General features: G+C 42.9%; 2 protein-coding genes across 5 annotated transcripts in view; both read right to left on the bottom strand.

The window, feature by feature from the left end:
- The window catches only part of CFAP77 (cilia and flagella associated protein 77), a 105849-nt gene extending 85143 nt beyond the window's left edge, over positions 1-20706 (bottom strand). For 2 of the 4 annotated variants that reach the window (XM_073313871.1, XM_073313870.1), the window contains exon 1: positions 19851-20706. Coding sequence is in view for 3 of the 4 variants with exons in the window: in XM_073313870.1 (XP_073169971.1) it covers positions 19851-19886 (36 nt within the window). In the remaining variant the exon portion in view is untranslated. Of the gene's footprint in view, positions 1-16302; positions 16516-19850 lie in introns of those variants that run through there. The other 2 variants (XM_073313869.1, XM_073313868.1) reach the window with 2 other exon arrangements.
- Positions 1-20749, bottom strand: part of GFI1B (growth factor independent 1B transcriptional repressor) — a 528565-nt gene that overhangs the window by 413820 nt on the left and 93996 nt on the right. The window lies entirely within an intron of this gene.

Below are 20749 nucleotides of genomic sequence, written 5' to 3'. Positions count from 1 at the left end.
TCTATTGAGATTAATAACCTGCATCATCACCTCATTAGTTTATTTAGATTCTGTCATGTTAGGAAATTATTGTTTAGCTCAGCCTTGTCTTTCCCTTCCACCCTTGCCTTCTCTGAATTAAGTAATATCTGAGGAAACCAACTAATTGCAACTCAGTCACTGTAATGGGGTCTGCAGTACAATGTTGCGACGTCTAATGGAGTTTTAATTCCCCCCCCCCCCCCGCAGTGAGTCAACATTTGCTTAAAGAGAGGAAAATGTCATTGCAAACCATTGCCCCAAATGAGTTTGGTAACTGAAAGGCTACGTGAGGCTTTCTTTCAGGTACATAGTAACTAGGATCCATGGGCCACTTCCTCTTTTATTAGGGGTGAAATTCATTAAGGGCCCTATCCTGGGATGTGCCGAGTGCTCTCAACTCTCATTGAACACTGTGGGAGGTGTGGCACTTGGGATTTCCCAGAAGCAGAATCAAACCCTAAAGGCTTACAGGTGCAGAGGGCCTAGCATGGAGGAATCTACACTTGCATGCACATCCCCATTGGAGAAAATTCCAGTATAACAGGAGAGACTGGAATCATAGAATCATAGAATCATAGAATATCAGGGTTGGAAGGGACCCCAGAAGGTCATCTAGTCCAACCCCCTGCTCAAAGCAGGACCAATTCCCAGTTAAATCATCCCAGCCAGGGCTTTGTCAAGCCTGACCTTAAGCCTGGAATCCCAAAGAGTGACATTTGCCCTGGTGTGGAAAGCCTATGCTGGGGGTAGGTCACTGGATCAGGAATTACAAGGATCCAGCAGCCCTAACTTCCCCTCACAAGGAAGCCCGTGGAGCTATGGCTCCTTCTGTGTGCCAGTGGCTGTAGGGGTTGAGGGACAGAGGACGCTCTGTTACAGCCCTACACCCTGACTCTGGGTTAGGAAAGTGCACTTCACATGCCCATCTCTCCCCTCCCTTCCCCCCACAAACCCCCCAACTATCAGTGCTCTTACACAGGTATAGTGAATGTCACCATAACCCTAGTTAGAAAGAAGGGTAAAGCCCCAGTCCTGCTCCCACTGAAGACAGTAGGAGTTTTCCCATTTTCTTCAATGGCAGCAGGAGCATGTGCTACATTGCTGTAGAAAAAAATGTCTTAAAAAGGATAACCATCATACAGGAAGCCATCACCTTGGCAATGTGAGGATGCAAGAAAATAGAAAACACTGGAAATCTGAAAGATTACAGCTTGTTGTAAGATATGTTCTTTAATGTTTTTAAAATAAGTACATTGGTTATTTTACGAACTTTCTTTGCAACAGCATGGATCTTTCCAATTTCTGCTACTTTCTAAAGGATAAGCAGGGTCCTTCCTTCCTGCATCAAATGCGGCCTTGCTAGGAAGCACCTTTTATAATGACAATCCCCTCGGTGACAGAGGTGACCGACCTATTTACAGAGGGTGAAATTCACCATCTGCGGAGGGCTCATTTGAGGCCCTCCACAACATCCAAAGGTGGGCTCCTGTGGCCACATGTAGCTCATGCATGATGTGGTCCTAAGCTGTTTAATGTGGTACTTAAATGGCAGGCAGAACCTGGTGTGGGCCCCATGCACTGGGATGAATCTAAACCTCACTGGAGATATTTAAACTGTGATAGGTGTTTCTAAAATATGGTTCTGACCAATCATTTTTAAACACACATTGGTCTTTAGTAAATATTTCGTTATCTAAAGTCTTATTATTTATGATTCCTATTGTGGTAGCACCTAGGAGTCCCAGTCCTGGACCCCACTGGTGATAGGTGCTGTACAAACACAGACCAATAAGACAGTCCCTGCCCCATAGAACTTACAATCTAAATTACAACAGGTGGATACATACAGTTGGGGGAGCAAATGGAAACAATGAGACAATAGAATTTACCACTAGACTTTTCCTGTTATGGGATTGTTCACAGTTCTTACTACAGCCAGAAATTACAGGTGGGATTCTCAAAGGATCCTAAGAGAGTCAAGCACCCAGATTCCATTGCAATTCTATGGGAGGTAGCACCTAATTTCCTTAGGCACCTTTGAATCTCTCATCTTTTACTGCTATGGATTAATGAACGTTCTTCTTGGTGAACGCTGACACATTTCTGTAGTCAATCTGCCTTTCCCAACCTTTTGCCAGTTTAAAAGATTTGAAACAAAGCCACATTATCTATGATGCAACCAATTTCAGCAGCATCTGATTAGCACAGAGGGGCTGCACTTTCCTGACTACGTTTTGCGGTGATTTTTTATTTCTAAAACAAATTGATTGCCTCAAGAAACAACGGTACATTTTTTACAAAATGCATTATTTCCAGGATTTTCAGGATTGTGTAGGGAAATAAAGTTTTGCAATCCTTCCCCTCATAATAAGTCTGTCCAAAAATGATGTTGCTCATTCTGTTGAAAGATGGTTTCATTTTCTACTCAAAATTGGTATGAAAAATTTGCCTTGCCAAATGAACATTGTGTACTGAACTTGTCAAATCCTCTCTCCTGACACAAATAAAAGATAACATTGGGTGGCAGCATGTAAAACAGTCCTGACAAGACAGCTAGGATGGAAGCAAAGAAATACATGTTTCTCTTTTCCTTTTCTTAAGAAAGGTAGGGGAAAGGGCTGTAGGAGTGAATGGCCACTTGTTACAACTAAAAATACATTATCTAAGAATTTAATAAGACATTTCTGTGTGGGTTTTAAGGAAGATCAAAGTGATCCTATTTCCAACTAGCAAAAACATGATGAAGTCTCAACTTTTTCCAGGTACCAAAAAGCTGCCAAAGTGCAGAGTACAGCTGAATGAAAGGGCTATTCATTCAAAAGTTTACAGTGGCACAATGTAGGCTGTAATTACTAGCTATAACACTGTGGAAAATTATTCAAAGTATGTTTAAAAATAAATAAGGTAAATGATAGCACTTTCATTAGATCTGTAGTCACACTATGTGAGTGACTTTTTTTCCTATTAAAATTGTTCATGGAAGGCCGTTAGCTGTTTATCAACTCAAAATTACATTTCTTCTCTCTTAGGGGTTGCCTCCGTTAAAAATCACAACAACTGCCTAGTTAGTAACAAGAAAAGACTCCTAAAACTGCAATTTTAGGGGGGGAAAAACCACAAGCATGAAACACAGATTGCACCTTCAAATCCCCAAAGGCATCACGCTTCTTTGTTCTGCTAAGAAAAATTAACCTCAATCTTGGCTCAAGGTCCCCCGATTGATTATCATAGTCATTTAAATACTGTAATCTCATTTTCAGCATCAGGGAAGGGGAGCGAAAAGAAGAAAAAGAGAGTGAGGGGGAGAGCCGGGGCGGGGGAGGGAGAGAACAGAATAAATTATCTGACAAAAGGAAAAAAGGCCTTTCTGCTTACGGAGCCTATTTCAGATCCTTCCACTTGATTGGAAAAGTTGATGAAGTTTAAATGAAGCAGAATTAGAGGCTCAGGCCACTGAGTATTGATGGGGGCCCATGGAAGAATGTGCAATTCAATAGGCCTGATTTCTGTGGAAAACAGGGGAAAGGCCTAAATGGTATAATCTTCAATCAAATCTAACATCGACACTGACAAGGCAGGGTAATGAGATAGGCCAGATCAGGCATGTTGGTTAAAGAAATTAATCCCTCTTGCTGCACCAAGAGTTCAGCTTTGATGCCTATTGTACAGACCCCTGTCCCAGCCTATCTAAATGCTAACTAACTGTGAGTGTGATCTGGGACTGTGCTTTTCATTGCTTGGGCTAATCTGATAACAATTTTATGTCTCTGATTATGGAAGCAGAGATAGCGAGGGAGCCCATAACAGTGGCTATGGGTGGAAAAGGAAAGGAAGAAAGGGGTGGACATATAGAGAGAGAACAAGATACTTTTTTTTTTTTTTGGATGTGAGAGGATACTTACGTTTCAGTGTGTATTAGTGCTTTAACACACCATAATACTTGGTAATTATTGTCCTTACAATCGCCTCCTGGCCAGCTGATCGGTGTCTCATGGGACTATGGAAGGGGACACGTAGCAACCATGGAGGCAAGCTGAATGAGTCATAGCAAAACAAACTTAAAGGGACATTGCCAGCTTAAAAATCATACTGCAAACAAAGAAATCTCTTTATCTGCGTTATAAGCATAAGCATAATGAAAGCAGATTTTTAAAAAAAATCCAAATTGCTCTTCACTAAATAGTCTTTAGCTCACTTTGAACATTTGCCATTCTCTTACCTTGAGAATTTAGGTAGTGAAGGTAGTTTCACTTTTACTTTTAATCAAGTTTCACTTGCAGGTTCTAAGTGCTCTGATTTTGGGTTACAACCACAGAAGGGGATGTCTGTTTAAGAATAAATATTTCTACTGGTATTAAAATATATGTATATAAAATAAACATGGTATGGAATATATATTTCTACCCATCTATTTATCTAAAATTTTGGTCCAAGTTTCATTTGACAGTGTTACTTTAAATCAATTCTATATCAAAACAAATGCAAACAAAAAGTTACAATACAATGTAGCTTATTTTAAAGAATTGTAAAAGTTAAAGTCAGAATATCCTTGAAAATTCAGGACTTTGTGTAATCTATATAGAGTAAAAAGAAAAGGAGTATTTGTGGCACCTTAGAGACTAACCAATTTATTTGAGCATAAACTTTCAGCTCACTTAAGCTTAAATTGGTTAGTCTCTAAGGTGCCACAAGTACTCCTTTTCTTTTTGTGAATACAGACTAACACGGCTGTTACTCTGAAATCTATATAGAGTTAGTGGCCAAGGTGAGAACTAAATCATTACTGCAAGATTACAAAGATTTTAGATACAATAAATAAACATAATACCTAGCCTAAGGGAATTAGCATGGTAAGGAGTTTTTGCCTTTTAAGAAAGTGTGACTCACTCTCAAAATGTTGAAATAAAAAATTGGTCCCTATGACCTTTGTAATGGCATTTGGTTTGATCTATCTTCTGCCATCCAGTACAAGAAAAGATGGACAAATTATTTTCACTGTAGTAAATCCTCTAAAAATAAAGAGATGCTCTTATGACTTTCCTCCAGGAAACTAGAAATATACTTGTGTGCTTGAGAATTTTTCTTGCCTTCCCCATTGTGTAGTGCTTATTTCTTCTGGATGTTGCAATTCCTTATTTGAGCCTCTTCAGGTTTTTTTACTGTATGCTCAGCCTGCTTTCTGCCTGCTCTTCCAGAGGTGCTGTGTTTTTTTGTTCCAGAAGGTAGGGCCATTATTGTGTTCTTACGAGTTTCTTTTAGTGGAGTCTAAGGTGTTGCTCGCAAACTGCTGGGTACTCTGCCTCTGGAGAAAGGCTTGTGAACAAGGTGGTATCATCAAGTATTTGGTTGAACTAGTAGAGGGGAATAAACTTTAAAAAGAACTGTGAGAAATTGAGTGGTGCTGGCCGATTCTGAAGACCTCTCTCCTCTATTTAAAAGGGGCTCCCTTCCTCTGAGTTTCACTTGGAATTTGAATTAATCTGAGAACACCAAGAAAAAAACCACCACCCTGGTTTGGCACAGTTTTAGGTCCACACCATAAACTGGTTGCTAGCCCAAAAGCTTCTTCAATCTTTCAAAGACACAGTCCAAGTCTTAGGTTTGTCACAAAACTTTACACCTTGACACCGCTCCAGCTGCACTTAGTGGCACTGCAGCCTCATTTTATGCATTGCTCCATTTGTGACCTTTTTTCCCTTCCAGCTATGTTCTGTCCTCCTTTAGCTTAATTTCTTTGAGATTTCCCAGCACTGAAGGTTCTCACAAGAGGCAGTGTAGATGTTCTCTGCTATGACAACACTACCATTATGGTTACACTATTACAACAATCCAGTCTAATGGTTATTATTGTACTGCCTAACTTTAATACTGCTTCTTTAAATCAAAGCATCTTTGAGTCTTTATTTCCATTGTATTACACAGATAAACACATGAGATTTTCACCAACATAAAGGCTTTCACCTTGTGATGTCTATGGGTTTATTGGTCTCACCAATTTGTATTGTTTGGTTCACATAAAGGATCAAAACTCCCTCTTGCTCACTCTTTTATATACTCTATGCAGTCCTTTCGGCCGAGCAACTATCCATTTAAATGTGCTACTAGTAACTGACTCCTCTGTCCACTGACCCACATTTGTCAGTTTCTAGCCTGAACCCTGATGTGCCTTTAAATTATTGTTAGAAAAATACAGCATTTTCATTTGTAAAGAATATTTATTTACTACTTTGAAATGCTTTATGAATCTCAGCAGTGACCATGTAAGATGTGGGACAGCACTGAAGCACACTGGGAGTTTAACTTCTTGGGTACCAAATAAATTATGTTTAAAAATTTAGATCAGATCATGCTGAGAAGGGAACCCTTAGAAGTCAGTGGACTGGTTAAACAAAGCTCAAAAACCAGTCGAATGATTACTCAGCTACCCAGCCCTACATTAATGTATTTATCTAATTAATTATTGAGCTACACTCTGTAGATTTCTTGGAACACACTTTTAAAAACGTAATGCTGGCCTTAGATGGCAATAATATAATCATAATATTTAGGACTCAAAGTGCTGCACAAACACCAATTCATCCTCAGTGTCCCTGAGTGGTAGGTACAGAAGGCACCACATGCAGAGAATTTGGGTAAACAGAATAATTAACATAAAATAAACAAAGACTTTGGGCCAAACCCTGCTCATTCCACTCATGCGTGTCGTATAATTTAGATCAGTGGGAATACTCACATGACTAAGGCAAGCTAAGACTTGGCCCCTTAAGATGTTTTGAAGAGGAGATTTCTTGGTTCTGAATAACTGAGTCGATACAGGAATTGGGAAAGAGAACAATAACTTAAACCAACAAAACTGATAATTAAGGGGAAGTTACTTAGAATGCCTCTGTAGTCCAGATCATGGCAGATAAACAACCGCCATGCCACATTTGGCCCTCTGACTGGCAGCCTCCACGCTAATGTCAAAAGCTGAATGGGCTCTGAAGTCTTGAACATCTGCCCAATGTGCAGTGGCAGTCAAAAAGGCTAACAATGTTTGGAACCATTAAGAAACTGATAGATAATAAGACAGAAAATATCAACATGCCACTATATAAATCCTTGGTACACCCTTGAATACTGCACAAAGTTCTGGTTGCCCCATCTCAAAAAACATATATTAGAATTGGAAAAGGTGCAGAGAAGGGCAACAAAAATGATGAGGGGTGTGGAACAGCTTCCATCTGAGGAGAGATTAAAAGGACTGGGACTATGCAGCTTGGAAAAAAGACAATTGCGGAGGGAAATGATAGACATCCATAAAATCATGAATGGTTTGGAGAAAGTGAGTATGGAAGTGTTATTTAGCCCTTCACATAACACAAGAACCAGGGGTCACCCAATGAAATTAATAGGCAGCAGGTTTAAAATAACCATAGGGAAGTACTTTTTCACATAACGCACAGTCAACCTGTGGAACTCGTCACTAGGGGGTGTTGGAAAGACTAAAAGTATAACTGGCTTCAAAAAAGAATGAGATAAATTCATGGAGGACAGATCCATCAATGGCTATTAGCCAAGATGGTCAGGGACGTAATCCCATGCTCCAGGTGGCCCTAAATCTCTGATTGCCAGAAGCTGGGACTGGACGACAGGGGATGGAACCCTTGATAATTGCCCTGTTCTGTTCTTTCCTTCTGAAGCATCTGGCCACTGTTAGAAGACAGGATATTGGGCTAGATGGACCATTGGTCTGACCCAGTGTGGTCATTCTTATGTTCCTATGTTAACTATCATTTCACTCCTAGATTTGGTCCCTCCAGGTCACAGGGGGAGGCACATACATGAGGCAGTGAGTAGAACCTTGAACGGTTGCTGCATATGCTCTATCTGTTTGGCTACGGTGATGATTTTACTATATGTCAGTCTGTCACCTTTCACAAAGACACTATGTTCACACAATTTTTTTAAGATGCATATGAACATTAATGTGCTGTGTTATGAACATGTTGGTAAATTTCCGTAGCGATGATCCTTTTTAAAAGGAAGCCCTTATTTTAGTAACTTAAGGTCCAATCCTCCAACTCCTACTCTCACAAGGCTGTGTACAGATTCCCTACGTGAGTGAAAATTGCAGGATTCCACCCTAGGTTAATCTGAGAAGGAGGAGGAGCAGGGATCTGGTTATTTTACCAGTTGCTAGCAATATTGTTTTATAATTTTTTGTAAATGTGCCCTGATACAATTATGGAGAAATTTCTAAAATAAATAATAGTGTGAAGGTGTAAATCTAATAGTGTCACAAGGCACAGCAATGCAGTTTTGAATCTCAGTGCATTAAATAGGCATGACTTACTTATTGGGGTGATTGCGCTTGCCAAGAAAATGGTGAGAAACCAAGTGGCCAAAGATTAAGGAGAACATCTTGACTTTGTAACACTGGCTCATGCAAAGACAGAGGGTGTTGGTGACACTAGTTGACAGCTGCAGTTTCACCATGGCACATGGATATAACTGTGCAGTGGGTGCTTAAGAAAAGAGAATGATTAGGGAAGAAGGGTGAAGATATGAAATCGGATTTAACTATAGGTACAAGAAACTAATCCATGATGATTACAGTACACACAAAAAACGGTTAAGATGACGATGCTGGGATGCAGGTGTGCTACAGAGGCCCGAACTGCAAATGAAGGTGAGTAACCCTGCAATAACTCACGGGTGTGCTTAGAGATAGCCTTGATTAGTACATTTTATAAGTTGAAATAAGAACACAAGAATGGTCCTACTTGGTCAGACCAAAAGTCCATTCAGCCCAGTATCCTGTCTACTGACAGTGGCCAATGCCTGGTGCCCAGAGGGAGTGAACCTAACAGCTAATGATCAAGTGATCCATCTCCTGCCATCCATCTCCACCCTCTGACCAGGGCCGGCTCTAGGATTTTTGCCGCCCCGCTTTTTTTTCCATGCCCCCCACCCCAACTCCGCCCCTTCCCAACCCTTTCCCCAAATCCCCGGCCCTGCCTTCTCCCCCGGGTGTGCTGCATTCCTCCCCCCTTCCCCCCCAGCTCATCTCCACTCCACCTGCTCCTCTGAACTCGCCGTCCGCTTCTCCCCCCTCCCTCTCAGGCAAGGTAGAGGCAGCGTGTTCAGGGGAGCAAGCGGAGCGGAGGTGTGGGGGGGAGCGCAGGAAGTTATGGGGGCGGGGGGTAGAGGAACTGCTCCCTGCCCCAGCTCACCTCTGCTCCACCACTGCCACCGCTCGGCTTCTCCCTCCCTCCCAGCCAGGCTTGCCGCACCAAACAGCTGTTTCGCGCTCAGCAAGCCTGGGAGGGAAGGGGGAGAAGCGGAGCAGGCGGAGGTGGAGTGGAGGCGAGCTGGGGCAGCGGGGGCACATTTCTAGGGGCGGCATGGCCGGAGCCCTGGTGCCTAGAGCCGGCCCTGCCTCTGACAAATGGAGGCTAGGGATACCATTCCTTACACATCCTGGCTAATAGCCATTAATTGACTTAACCTCCATGAATTTATCCAGTTCTCTTATCAACCCTGTTATAGCCCTAGCCTTCACAAGTTGTTGTTGCTGAAAAAGCATTGGACTATGATTTATTTTTCCTTTCCCTCCCACCACACATATTTATAGCTAATGTCTTTCCTTAACTTAGTTTCCTTGACTTCTGCAGGGTGTACTATAACTTTAACTTGATGCAATATGGCTTTTCTTTCTTGTCCTCCTCTTCCTCCCTATCCTTTATGCCCCTGAAAACAAAATTACTTCCTGGAGTGACTTTCCATGTTTCCATAGTCTGTAACGAATCAGACTGTTTAGGAGTATCTGATAGCAATATTATTGAGGCTTTTTGGAAAAAATAAATCTGAATGCCATGTTGGGGAAAGGTTCCAGCCTATTAGATACCTACATACCAGGTGGAGCCCCTGCTGAAAGATTCTGGATTGATGGCCCTGGAAATAGAAGTACTCTGTGTATCCATAGGTTTCAGAGTAACAGCCGTGTTAGTCTGTATTCACAAAAAGAAAAGGAGTACTTGTGGCACCTTAGAGACTAACCAATTATTTGAGCATAAGCTTTCATGAGCTACAGCTCACTTCATCGGATGCATACTGTGGAAAGTGTAGAAGATCTTTTTATACATACAAAGCATGAAAAAATACCTCCCCCCACCCCACTCTCCTGCTGGTAATAGCTTATCTAAAGTGATCACTCTCCTTACAATGTGTATGATAATCAAGTTGGGCCATTTCCAGCACAAATCCAGGTTTTCTCACCCCCTCCCACCCCCTCACAAACCCACTCTCCTGCTGGTAATAGTAATGGTAATTGGTTAGTCTCTAAGATGCCACAAGTACTCCTTTTCTTTCTGTGTATCCATAGAATTGCCATAGCAAGGGCAGCAGCAGGGCTAGCTTTACCCAAACTATCTCACTTTGACTTGGAAGGAATGGAAGTTCAGTCTCCCTGGCCTACTTAATCCATTATTTCTCCACTGTGACTGCAGGACTAATGGTGATGGGATCTGCATTGTCATCTCTCATGATTTTATCAGAAGTTTTGTGATATTTTTTACTTGTTTATAAAGCCTCAGCTCATGTACTTAAGTTATTGCCTGAGTATCCTAGCTTTCATTTTTTGTTTAAAGGCAGTTTCTAGCCTTTGTGGCTATGGATAAAAGCTGGAAAATGTGACACCGCCCCAGAATGCTACAACAGAAGGCAAATAAAAATAACCTAAGATCTGTTGCTTTTAAAATGTCATGCTTTTTAAGCCAATCTGATGATCGTGGGGAGGTTGACTCATGATTCTGGAACTCTTAGAGGGTTAGCAAACCGCTGGTGTTTTTTGTGGTGGGGAAGCCTGAGTTCTGGGACCCCGACAGACCTGCCTGTTCATGGAGGCCAGCATATTTAGGCATTTTAAAAGTAGCTCTCTCAAGGTTAGTAGGCCACAGCTGCACAGGGCTCTTGTGTGGCAACTCTGACCTTTTGGATTCTTTCCATCCTTGTTTTCCAAGCTGCTGCTTGCTGACACTGAAGTAACTTTTTAAAAAATTGCATCTGGCTTTTCTATGATACTCAATGGAGGCAAACTAGTATGTGTCTTGGGTCACATTCATTCCTGGTGTAGTCAAGTCTGGAGCTTCCTTTCTTGAAAGTTCCCCTTTAAGTGGTTTACAAGTAAGCACATGCTTTGGTACCCATATCATGGGACAAAATGTGATTTCTATGCAGTGCATTTCTCCGTCTCTCTCAAATTACATCTCAGATCACAAATAGCTTTGGACTGTAAACATTACACGTTCAGCCAATGTAAGACCAGTTTTTGGAAGGTGCTATATAACCTCAACTCCCAGGATCAGCCTTAGAGCTTTGACTGAAGGAATGTTGGCCAGGATACCAAGATTATCATCCATTCTTTTTAAAGAGTGCTATAGGATCTTTAATTGCCACCTGCAGAGATATCAGAGACACAGACAGAGAAAACCCTTTTAAAATGTCTTATGCAAAAGCTTGCTCCTTTACCAGTTCAGGACTCCCATCGCCACGCTCCTCTGCACTAACAGTACCGGACATAAACTCAGGCCTTGGAGCTAGATTTGAGCAAAGTGTTTTCTTGGCTCCTCCAAGAAATCATATCAGCTGAGCGGTAGTGACACAGGTAACTCTAAGCCCAGTTCTGTAGTTCTTAAATTGACTTCAGTGTAAGCTTTGTCTCTATAATAATGTTGTGTGGGTTACAAATGCATATCAGTTATGATATATGATACATATATGACAGGATTATCCCAATTTATATTTTTTGTAAACATACAATTTATCCAGCAGATTGGTTGTTTATGCCTGTTTTGATGTAAAGCATGTGCATTAATTGTGAAAAGTGCTTTTACCCAATACACGGTAGCTACTGCTTAACTGAGCATGACCTTAACTCTCAAATAAATACATAATTCTTTAACACCTTTTTTAATAAAGGGGGAAAATATTGACTCATTTTATTACAGAAAAATCATAGTGATCTGTTAACATCTGTCCTTATAAAAATACTTCTAAAATTTTAGTTGGAGGGAGGGAAGGAATGTAGTGCAAACTTGTCCCAGGCAAATTCCACTTATAACAAAAGGAACTGTCATTCGATAACATAGCTGAAGGATCCAGTGAGTTAACAGCCTTCAGATTTTCAGGTTATAAAATGAAGTTGGTTTTGAGATACAAGCAAAAAAATAAAACTACTTTTTTCTTTCACTCCCACTATATAATCACCAAGTTGATTTTTAAAGAAAAAAAATGAATTGCTGGAAGGCTGGAAGTTTTTAGATTATGTTTAAAACCCTGAATTTTTATGGCTAAACTATACACCCCATGGAATTGGGGTGGGCGAGATTATAAAAGGAACTCAAGCCCTAACTACAGTGACACAACCTGAACTGTATTGGTGCGAATGGCACCACTGTATGTTGTAGTAAAATGAGGAAATTAAGCAGGAGAGGCTGCCCCCAAGGGGAGAGAGCAAAAAACACAGACAGTCAAACTGCTTGCAAACTGCTCAATGCTGCTGACTCAAGAGAGGCTTGGCATTGACTGAGGTAGACCTTGCGTCTCCCCTTCATCCTGTAACAAGAAGCAATCACAGCCCCACAGTACTGCAGGGAGGAACACGAATAGGTCAGCATTTTTTTCCAGCCCTTAGCTGAGGATTGGGAATCGAGGAGTTGGTTGATCCTTGAGGCTATTCTGCTAGTGCCATCAAGAGGACAAAAGCTGTAATTCAAGTGGCTGCCAGGGGGAAAAACAAATCAGTTACTCTTTCATACCTACAAAACTGAGGTCTGCTCAGGGCTGAGCTTATGATGTGCAGGGCCCCAAAGTTCCAGAAAGGCTGCGGAAGAGAAATCAGGCTACAAGCCCCAGTGCTGAAGTTTGCGTGGGAATTTGCTGGTGAGTGGTTTCCTTTAGCTTTGGATCCACTGCCAAAGGGGTGACAGAGCCGGCCTATGAATTGCTGAACTCATACAGGCTGCGGGAGCCCCTCAAGAGCAGGGTCCCAGAGCTGCTGTTTGCTTATGTTTATGACAAGCCCTCCATTTACTTATACTGCTTTGATGATATTAAATATAAATTCCATTTAAATTAGATGCAAAACAGGAGGAGGAATGGAGCAGGCACTCACTGAAATCACTTTTTTTTTAAAAAGGCCCAACAGTAATACAAACAGTGTCTACGAAAATGCTGAAAGACTTGGAATGCCCCCCAAAAGTCAGGCTTTGGTGATTTCTGTGAAGAAGCAGAACCTTACCAACATGAATATGACTGAAGAAAAAGGTGACAGAAAAAGGCTAGTCTGAAATGTCTCATTCAAAAGAAGAGACCTACAAGAAAGTTTACAAGGTGCTCAGATCCAACAGTGATGAGTGTTTATAAATATACACAAACATATGTTTAGCAAGAGATTTGTTCTTCAGCAGTAACATGAGAAGAATTTAAAACAGCACCAAGTCTCTCTGAATACTCAATGGATGAAGTCTGGTTACCAAACTCTTTCTGAGTATGGTACTAAAAGGAAAGCCTAAAAGCCAGAGATTAGAAAAATGTCACACACACCATTTTTAATAATTTCAAATTGAAGTGAATTTAGTAACCAGGGAAGCAAGAGCCTAACTGTACAGTCATCCTCTCAGAGGATGCTAAGCATCCCTGTTTAGTGTTGCTAGGTGTTGATAAACAGCTACCAAATCCAGTGGCTGCATCTTAGCAGTGTGTGATCTCTGTCACTCCCTGAGCTAACTCCCAGGGGTGTTGTACCTCAGTGCTGAGGTGCAGTCAGCACCCATTGTTATTCTAGTCCTGACCTTGAGAGCATGCCAGCCATGCTCAACATTGTGGTAACTTATGTGGATATGCAAGTAAGATGTAATCAGCAATTCATTTTTCACCTGTAACTAGGGAAAAGCTGAGCTTGGGGAGTGCTCTGCTCTGAAATTTTGATTTGGGCCCATTTCCACTTGTGATGTAGGCTGTGCCCTTCTCCATCCTATTGTTTTTAAATGAGAAGTAACAGTTCTCAACCCCTTCTCTCCATAAGCACATTCTTACCTTAAAGCCTCAGATTAAGACGTTTCTACACTGTTTGATATTTACTGCGGGATTCCCATTTCCACTGTCCCACAAGCCCTGAACAGCTGCAAACTTGCCAAGTTCTCATTTTCTAACACCTCCCACTCCCAATTGATTATTCCCCCCCTGAAATCCTTTTCCTGCTATCATTGGCAAAGTTAAATTGTTTTTTAAATGAACGATCTCTCTCTTCTTACAGTTGCTCTAAAGAGATACCTGAGGCACAGTGAAGGATCTGACCATTGAGACAAGCTTTGTGGATGTCGTTCTGGCTTATTTATATATTAAGATACTGCGGTGGGGAGAGAAAGGGGACGACCTAAAGCACAAATTATGTATGTACACGAGTACTGAAATGCAGCCAGTCTAGGATGGAAGATAAATAACAGACACACAACACAAGGCACAAAAGTAGAGGGAAATAATACTTTGCCCAAGGACACTGGGGCAAACCTTGCCACAAAAAGTACCCTAGGATCTTTAGTGTCCACACAGAACCTCCATTTCTAAGGTCTAGTCTGAAAGGCACTCACAGTAAACTGCATGAAGCTCAATTTATCCACCTCAGAAAGACATAAGCTGAGCTGATATGGCCAAGAAGTCTGGAGGTCTCAGCCGTGGTTTTAACCCTAGTACTCTGGCTAAAATGTCAGCTTAGGCCTTATACCTGGCTAAGCTAAATCCATCCTCTAAATTTACAACTGGATGCAGGACTCTTCTTCACCTCTTGCCCTCCATTATTGTTTAGTGTTGCTAGGTGCTGATAAACAGCTACCACATCCAGCACCTGCATTTCAGGAGTTTATGATCTCTGTCTGTCCCTTAACTACCTACCATGGGTGTTGAGGCTCAGTTAGTTAATATTTATAAAATGCTTTGAGATCCTGAGATGAAAGGTATTATAGAAAGGCAAACTATTATTGCATTACTATTTTTGGACCAATAAGCCCTGTTCCTGCTTATTAATGAAAAGATACTAATCTCCTTGAGTGAGAAAGCGAAAGAGAATTAACATTTTCTGTCACTACTATATAGATATGTGGATTTCTTTTCTTTTAGTCTCCCCCTTACCCAATATTTCATTCTGAAAACTTTTAGCAGTTTTGGTGGCCATGGGATCAGTATAGGCTCCCTCTACCCCTGCACATACAACTATTCCCTCCTTCTCTTGGTTACTGTATGATCTCTAACCCATTTTCTCTGTAGCTTATAGTACGGATGGCAGATGTTTGTTTCACTAGTACCCTTGTAATTGTTTTTGTTATAGTGTAAATTCTGTTTATTGTTGAAAAATTAACAGATCTAAAATTGTTTACTCCAATGGAAAGCTTGTTTCAAAATACCAACATTTATTAGTAAGTAATTGTATTTTAACGAGTATGTTCACAACTCCTCTCTGCCTGGAGAGTTTATTTTCAGAGATCGCTTGCATCTCAGCATTAGTAAGAGCAGGACACCATTGCATGATATAAATGTATTAAATGCTGCTCTCTAGCGTTTAAAACTGCACCAGCAAGCACTGCTCCTCTATTCAATACTTACAAACCTGCTGTCACTGCTCAGCAACTTTACTATGTCAAGGAGATCAAGGTCACTGGTCTTTATCACAGTCATATAGTAAATTTACCCTGCTACTACATAATCTGGCATTTCTATTTACCCCTTCTTGGGGGGAGAGGGAGGTACTTTGGTTGTGGTGTAATCTGGATCATTTTCTGCTGAGTGGGGAGACTCCTTAGTGGGACTGGGAAACCATGGAGCCTCCCCTCCAGGAATGAGAGTTCAGGAACTAGCTCTCTGTTCCCCTGGGAGAGGTGTGTGGCTCAGAGGCTTTTTCTTATCCTTGGGGGACATGGATGGAGTGTCTTCCAAGGAGGTGGGCACCCAAGTACCTCACCTTGAAAACAAGTTGATTCTACACCATGCTCTCCCCCGGAAGTGTGAAATCTACTTGTGGAGGGATTGCTCACTTAGGGTGGAGGATGGAGTGATGAGGGTCCTGGAGGGCTCTAAGATAGGGGAGGGTTGTATCTGGGGGCTCCTATGGAGGGTTACCCCTCTCCTTGGCTATGAGTGGGGTCTTCACTGTGCAGTGTGGGGGACGGTGGGTATTTGGGGCAGGGGATCCCCCAGGCTGGGTGGGGTCTATGGGGGGGTCTCTGCTGAGGGGGGCCCCCTCACCTTGGCTATGAGCGGGTTCTGCACCATGCTGTCTCGGGCCACCCCCAGCCGCTCGTTCTCGCTGCCCGGCTGCACTTCGGCCAGGGTCCTGGGCCGCCGCGGCGGGGGGCAGATCTGGCTGGCGCTGCGGCGCCGGGGGCGTTCCTTGGGGCCGCTGGGGGCCGCCGCCATGGCCGGGGGTCCCGCTCCGGCGCTCGGGAACAGGGTGCCGCTGGCTCCCGGCCCCCTAGACCGCACCACGCGGCGGGGGGTGGGGGAGGTTCGGGAGTGGGAAAGCGGAGACACCCCCCCACCTGGGGCAGAGGCACCCTGCGCTCGCAGGGAGAGACGAGAGGCAGAGACCCCGGCCCTGAGACCCACCACACCGGGGCTACAGCTCTGGGGGGGGGGCCCAATAGGGACCGCTGTGAGGAGACGCCCCCCCGCTTAGTGATGGAGCGGCCCGTTGCCAGGACAACGAAGGACGCTAACAGGCTCTATAGAGTAAGGAAGAGTTTGGGCGTGGGGAAAATTACTAAGGGGCGGGGGGGTCCCAGGCACTAACCCCGCCTCCATCCTTAACCCCTGCAGCTGCCCTGCTGGGGAACTGGCCCTTTGACAGGCCTTTTGCTGTTCCAAAGCAGCAGCAGATGGAGGAGGAAACCCGGGCCCAACCTACATAAGAATGTCCCTACTGGGTCAGACCAAAGGTCCATCTAGCCCAGTGTCCTGTCTTCCAACAGTGGCCAGTCCCAGGTGCCCCAGGGGAATGAACAGAACAGGTCATTATCTAGTGATCCATCCCTGTCGCCCATTCCCAGCTTCTGGCAAACAGAGGCTAGGGACCCCATCCCCGCCCATCCTGGCTAATAGCCATTGCTGGATCTAGCCTCCATGAACTTATTTAGTTCTTTTTTCAAGCCTGTTATGGTCTTGGCCTTCACAACATCCTCTGGCAAGGAGTTCCACAGGACTGCGCGTTGTGTGAAGAAATACTTCCTTTTATTTGTTTTAAACCTGTTGCCTATTAATTTCATTTGGTGACCCCCAGTTCTTGTGTTGTGAGAAGTAGTAAACAACAGGACCTTATGTACTCTCTCTGCACCAGTCATGATTTTATAGACCTCAATCATATCTCCCCTTAGTTGTCTCTTTTCCAAGATGAAAAGTCCCAGTCTTATTAATCTCTCCTCATACAGAAGCCGTTCCATACCTCTAATAATTTTTGTTGCCCTTTTCTGAACCTTTTCCAACTCCAATAGATCTTTTTTGAGATGCGGTGACCATATCTGCCCACACTATTCAAGATGTGGGCGTACTATGGATTTATATAGAGGCAACACGATATTTTCTGTCCTATTATCTATCCCTTTCTTAATTATTCCCAACATTCTGTTCATTTTTCTGAATGCCACTGCACATTGAGTGGATGTTTTCAGAGAACTATCCACAACGACTCCAAGATCATTTTCTTGAGTGGTAACAGCTAATTTAGAGCCCATCATTTTATATGTACAGCTGGGATTATGTTTTCCAATGTGCATTACTTTGCATTTATCAACATTAAATTTCATCTGCCATTTTGTTGCCCAGTCACCCAATTTTGTGAGATCCTTTTGTAGCTCTTCACAGTCTGCCTGGGTCTTAACTATCTTTAGTAATTTTGTATCATCTGCAAATTTTGCCATCTCACTGTTTACCCTTTTTCCAGATCATTTACGAATATGTTGAATAGGACTGGTCCCAGAACAGACGCCTGGGGGACATCACTATTTATCTCTCCGTTCTGAAAACTGACAATTTGCTTCCCCCAAAACCATGGAAAGATTAAATGGCTGCCTTAGCTCAACATTACAAGGGACACCACCTCCCAGAAACCTAGTCAGTTACGGGGGAAACATATCAGGTAGTACCTGGAACCTGTAATATAGCTGATTCCCTCCACCCCCAGCCAACTCTGGTATTTTTATAATCCTCTTTTTTCGGTCCTTTCTATTCCATGTGAATGCCTCAACAAATGACAGGGGAACTGATTATATCCCAACCTGACAATACAAAGTGCTAACAGAAAGACAAGGTGGGTGACGGTGAGGTAACATCTTTTATTGGACCAACTTCTGTTGGTGAGAGAGACAAGCTTTTCAGCAAGCTTGTCTCTCTCCAACAGAAGTTGGTCCAGTAAAAGATATTTGCCTGGCAAATGGGAAGCTGTCAAAGTAGACTCATCAGGGTTTGCTGGAATTCTGTCTGCTGTTAGCTTGCAGCAAGACTGTCAGAGAGGGAGGGACAAGAGGAGAGCCATTTGATGTCTGAGTTGAAGTTGTAACTAGTAAAAGAAGCACACATGGATGATTCTATTGAGGAACTGCTCACATTACCACTCTCCTTGAACTGGACTCATACTATGATCTATTGTTAATATCTGGTTAAATATTGTTGAGTGGAAAAACATGGTTCACACCAATTTAGCAAGCTTAATCAATTTCAAAACTTTATTAAGAGAATTTTAGGACAATATACTACTACCTTCAAGCATAAAATATAAGTGCATAAGTAAAACGAGAAAGGATAATGATCAGTTACCAGTCCTGGGGAGCAGGTAGGCGGTTTCTTTCATCACCACGTCCTTACTGGGTCAGTCGTGTGTGTCCTGCATTGCTCTGATTGTTTTCAATAGTTCACATAATTTTATACCCTTATATAACCTGTACATTTGCACGATGCCCATATCTAATCATTAATTTTCCTTGTCCATATTTGATCTCTCATGCTATATGCATGCTGCATTTTTATATCAAAACATCCTAATTGGTTCCTTCATATCAATCATGCACAGATCACGCACAGTAATACATGTCATCTCTTCCATTCATCTGTTTCCTGTTTTTCTCAACTTATCTATTTTAGCCATCTTGCTCTTGTCCCTGACACGGGGCGGGGATATTTTGTTCTTCTCAGGAAGTCTGTTCAATATTTAGCAAGCATCTGTGTTTCTTAACTTTTAGAAGCTAAAGAACTAGTGAAATTTCTCCCTGGCTTTGGAGTAGTATTCATGCATGAAGGTACTTGCACACCAAAGTTTGTTAAATACCAATCCATACAGTTGTGTCCTGGACTGTAAAGAATGCATGGATTTTAAGGCTTCTTAATCACTGAGTTGAGAAGCAGAGTGAAAATTCTAGATTCCTTGTAATACTTCCAACACATCTTTTTGGCAAATACTACTGAAGCCCCATTAAACCTTGTGCATACATTCAACTATAGATTACTCAAAAAAACACAGACTCCAATCTTAAAAAGACTTGTGCCTAGCCTTAGCTTTGCACTGCTCACAGTGCATAAAATTAAGTATCTGTGTATAAAGATTGAGTATTACTTTTGGCACCTTAGAGACTAACAAATTTATTTGAGCCTAACAAATTGTGTACGTCTTTCCAGGATCACAGCCTAAAGTTGTTATACCCCCACTAGAATCTGACTGCTATAATCCTCACTGAAAGATTCAAATTTTTAATTTCTGAAGGAAATGCATCCTTAAAATGTTGTTGCTAAGCAAATCTTTTACTCACCTGACCCAACAGCAACCACGAAAAGAAGCAGGACATACACTTTTACCAGTCGCTGTGATCGGCAGGACAAAGCAGAAAAGCAAAATGCCCACTCGGCAAGGTTAGCTGCATTTTTACATCAAAACATCCTAATTGGATGTTCCACTTCAGATCACTGATGATCATCATGCTGGATGAGCTTTTGACCAGATGTGACAGGCAAATGGATATTTCTGCTTTTAGCTTTTTAAAGCAAATGAGCACCACGCACCTCAACTGTGCAAGTTCTTTTTTTTTTTTTTTTTTTTAAAAAAACAGTCTTTGAAACTTCTGTACTGCAGGCAGGTGCACTATTGTGTCCGGGTGAAGTGATTTGCAGGAGCAGGCCTTCCCACCAGCTAATGACATGGTCGATTTAAAATATTTTCTCACCTGTATTGCTCAGGCAAAGCGAGAATGGAAATCTGTAAAACACAGTTTTTGGCCACGTGTTTACTTTTGACCTTCCTGCCAGCTTGACCAACAAAAGCAGCTCCCCAGGCAGGTTTCCAGGAAGCTGTAGGCAGGGTGCCAGGCTGGTTGTTAGGCTCTGGTACCACTGATGTACAACCGGGGCGGGGGGGGAACGGGACCCATGTGTACTGAGGCCTCCGTGGGACGCGTCGGGCTGTGCAGATTTCCCCTTGGACGAAGCCGATGGGCTCAGCAGCGCCCCGTGCGGGACAAGGGGGGGCTTGGCTTGGCTTGGCCCGGCCCGGGGGGGGAGGGGATCGGCCCAGGTGGAGCCCAGGCCCAGTCGGCCAGGCCCAGCCCGCTAAGGAGCAGGCGCGGCGGGGCCCCGCGTTCTCCCCTCCCGAGCGGAAGCAGCGCAGCCGCCAGCCCGTGACAGAGGAACTCAGCTCCGTTCCGCCTCAGGTCCG

Source organism: Lepidochelys kempii, chromosome 16 (genome assembly GCF_965140265.1).
Source record: "Lepidochelys kempii isolate rLepKem1 chromosome 16, rLepKem1.hap2, whole genome shotgun sequence".
NCBI classification, from domain to species: domain Eukaryota; kingdom Metazoa; phylum Chordata; order Testudines; family Cheloniidae; genus Lepidochelys; species Lepidochelys kempii.
Note: the sequence above shows the minus strand (reverse complement) of the source record. Positions and strands in the feature narration are given on the sequence as shown.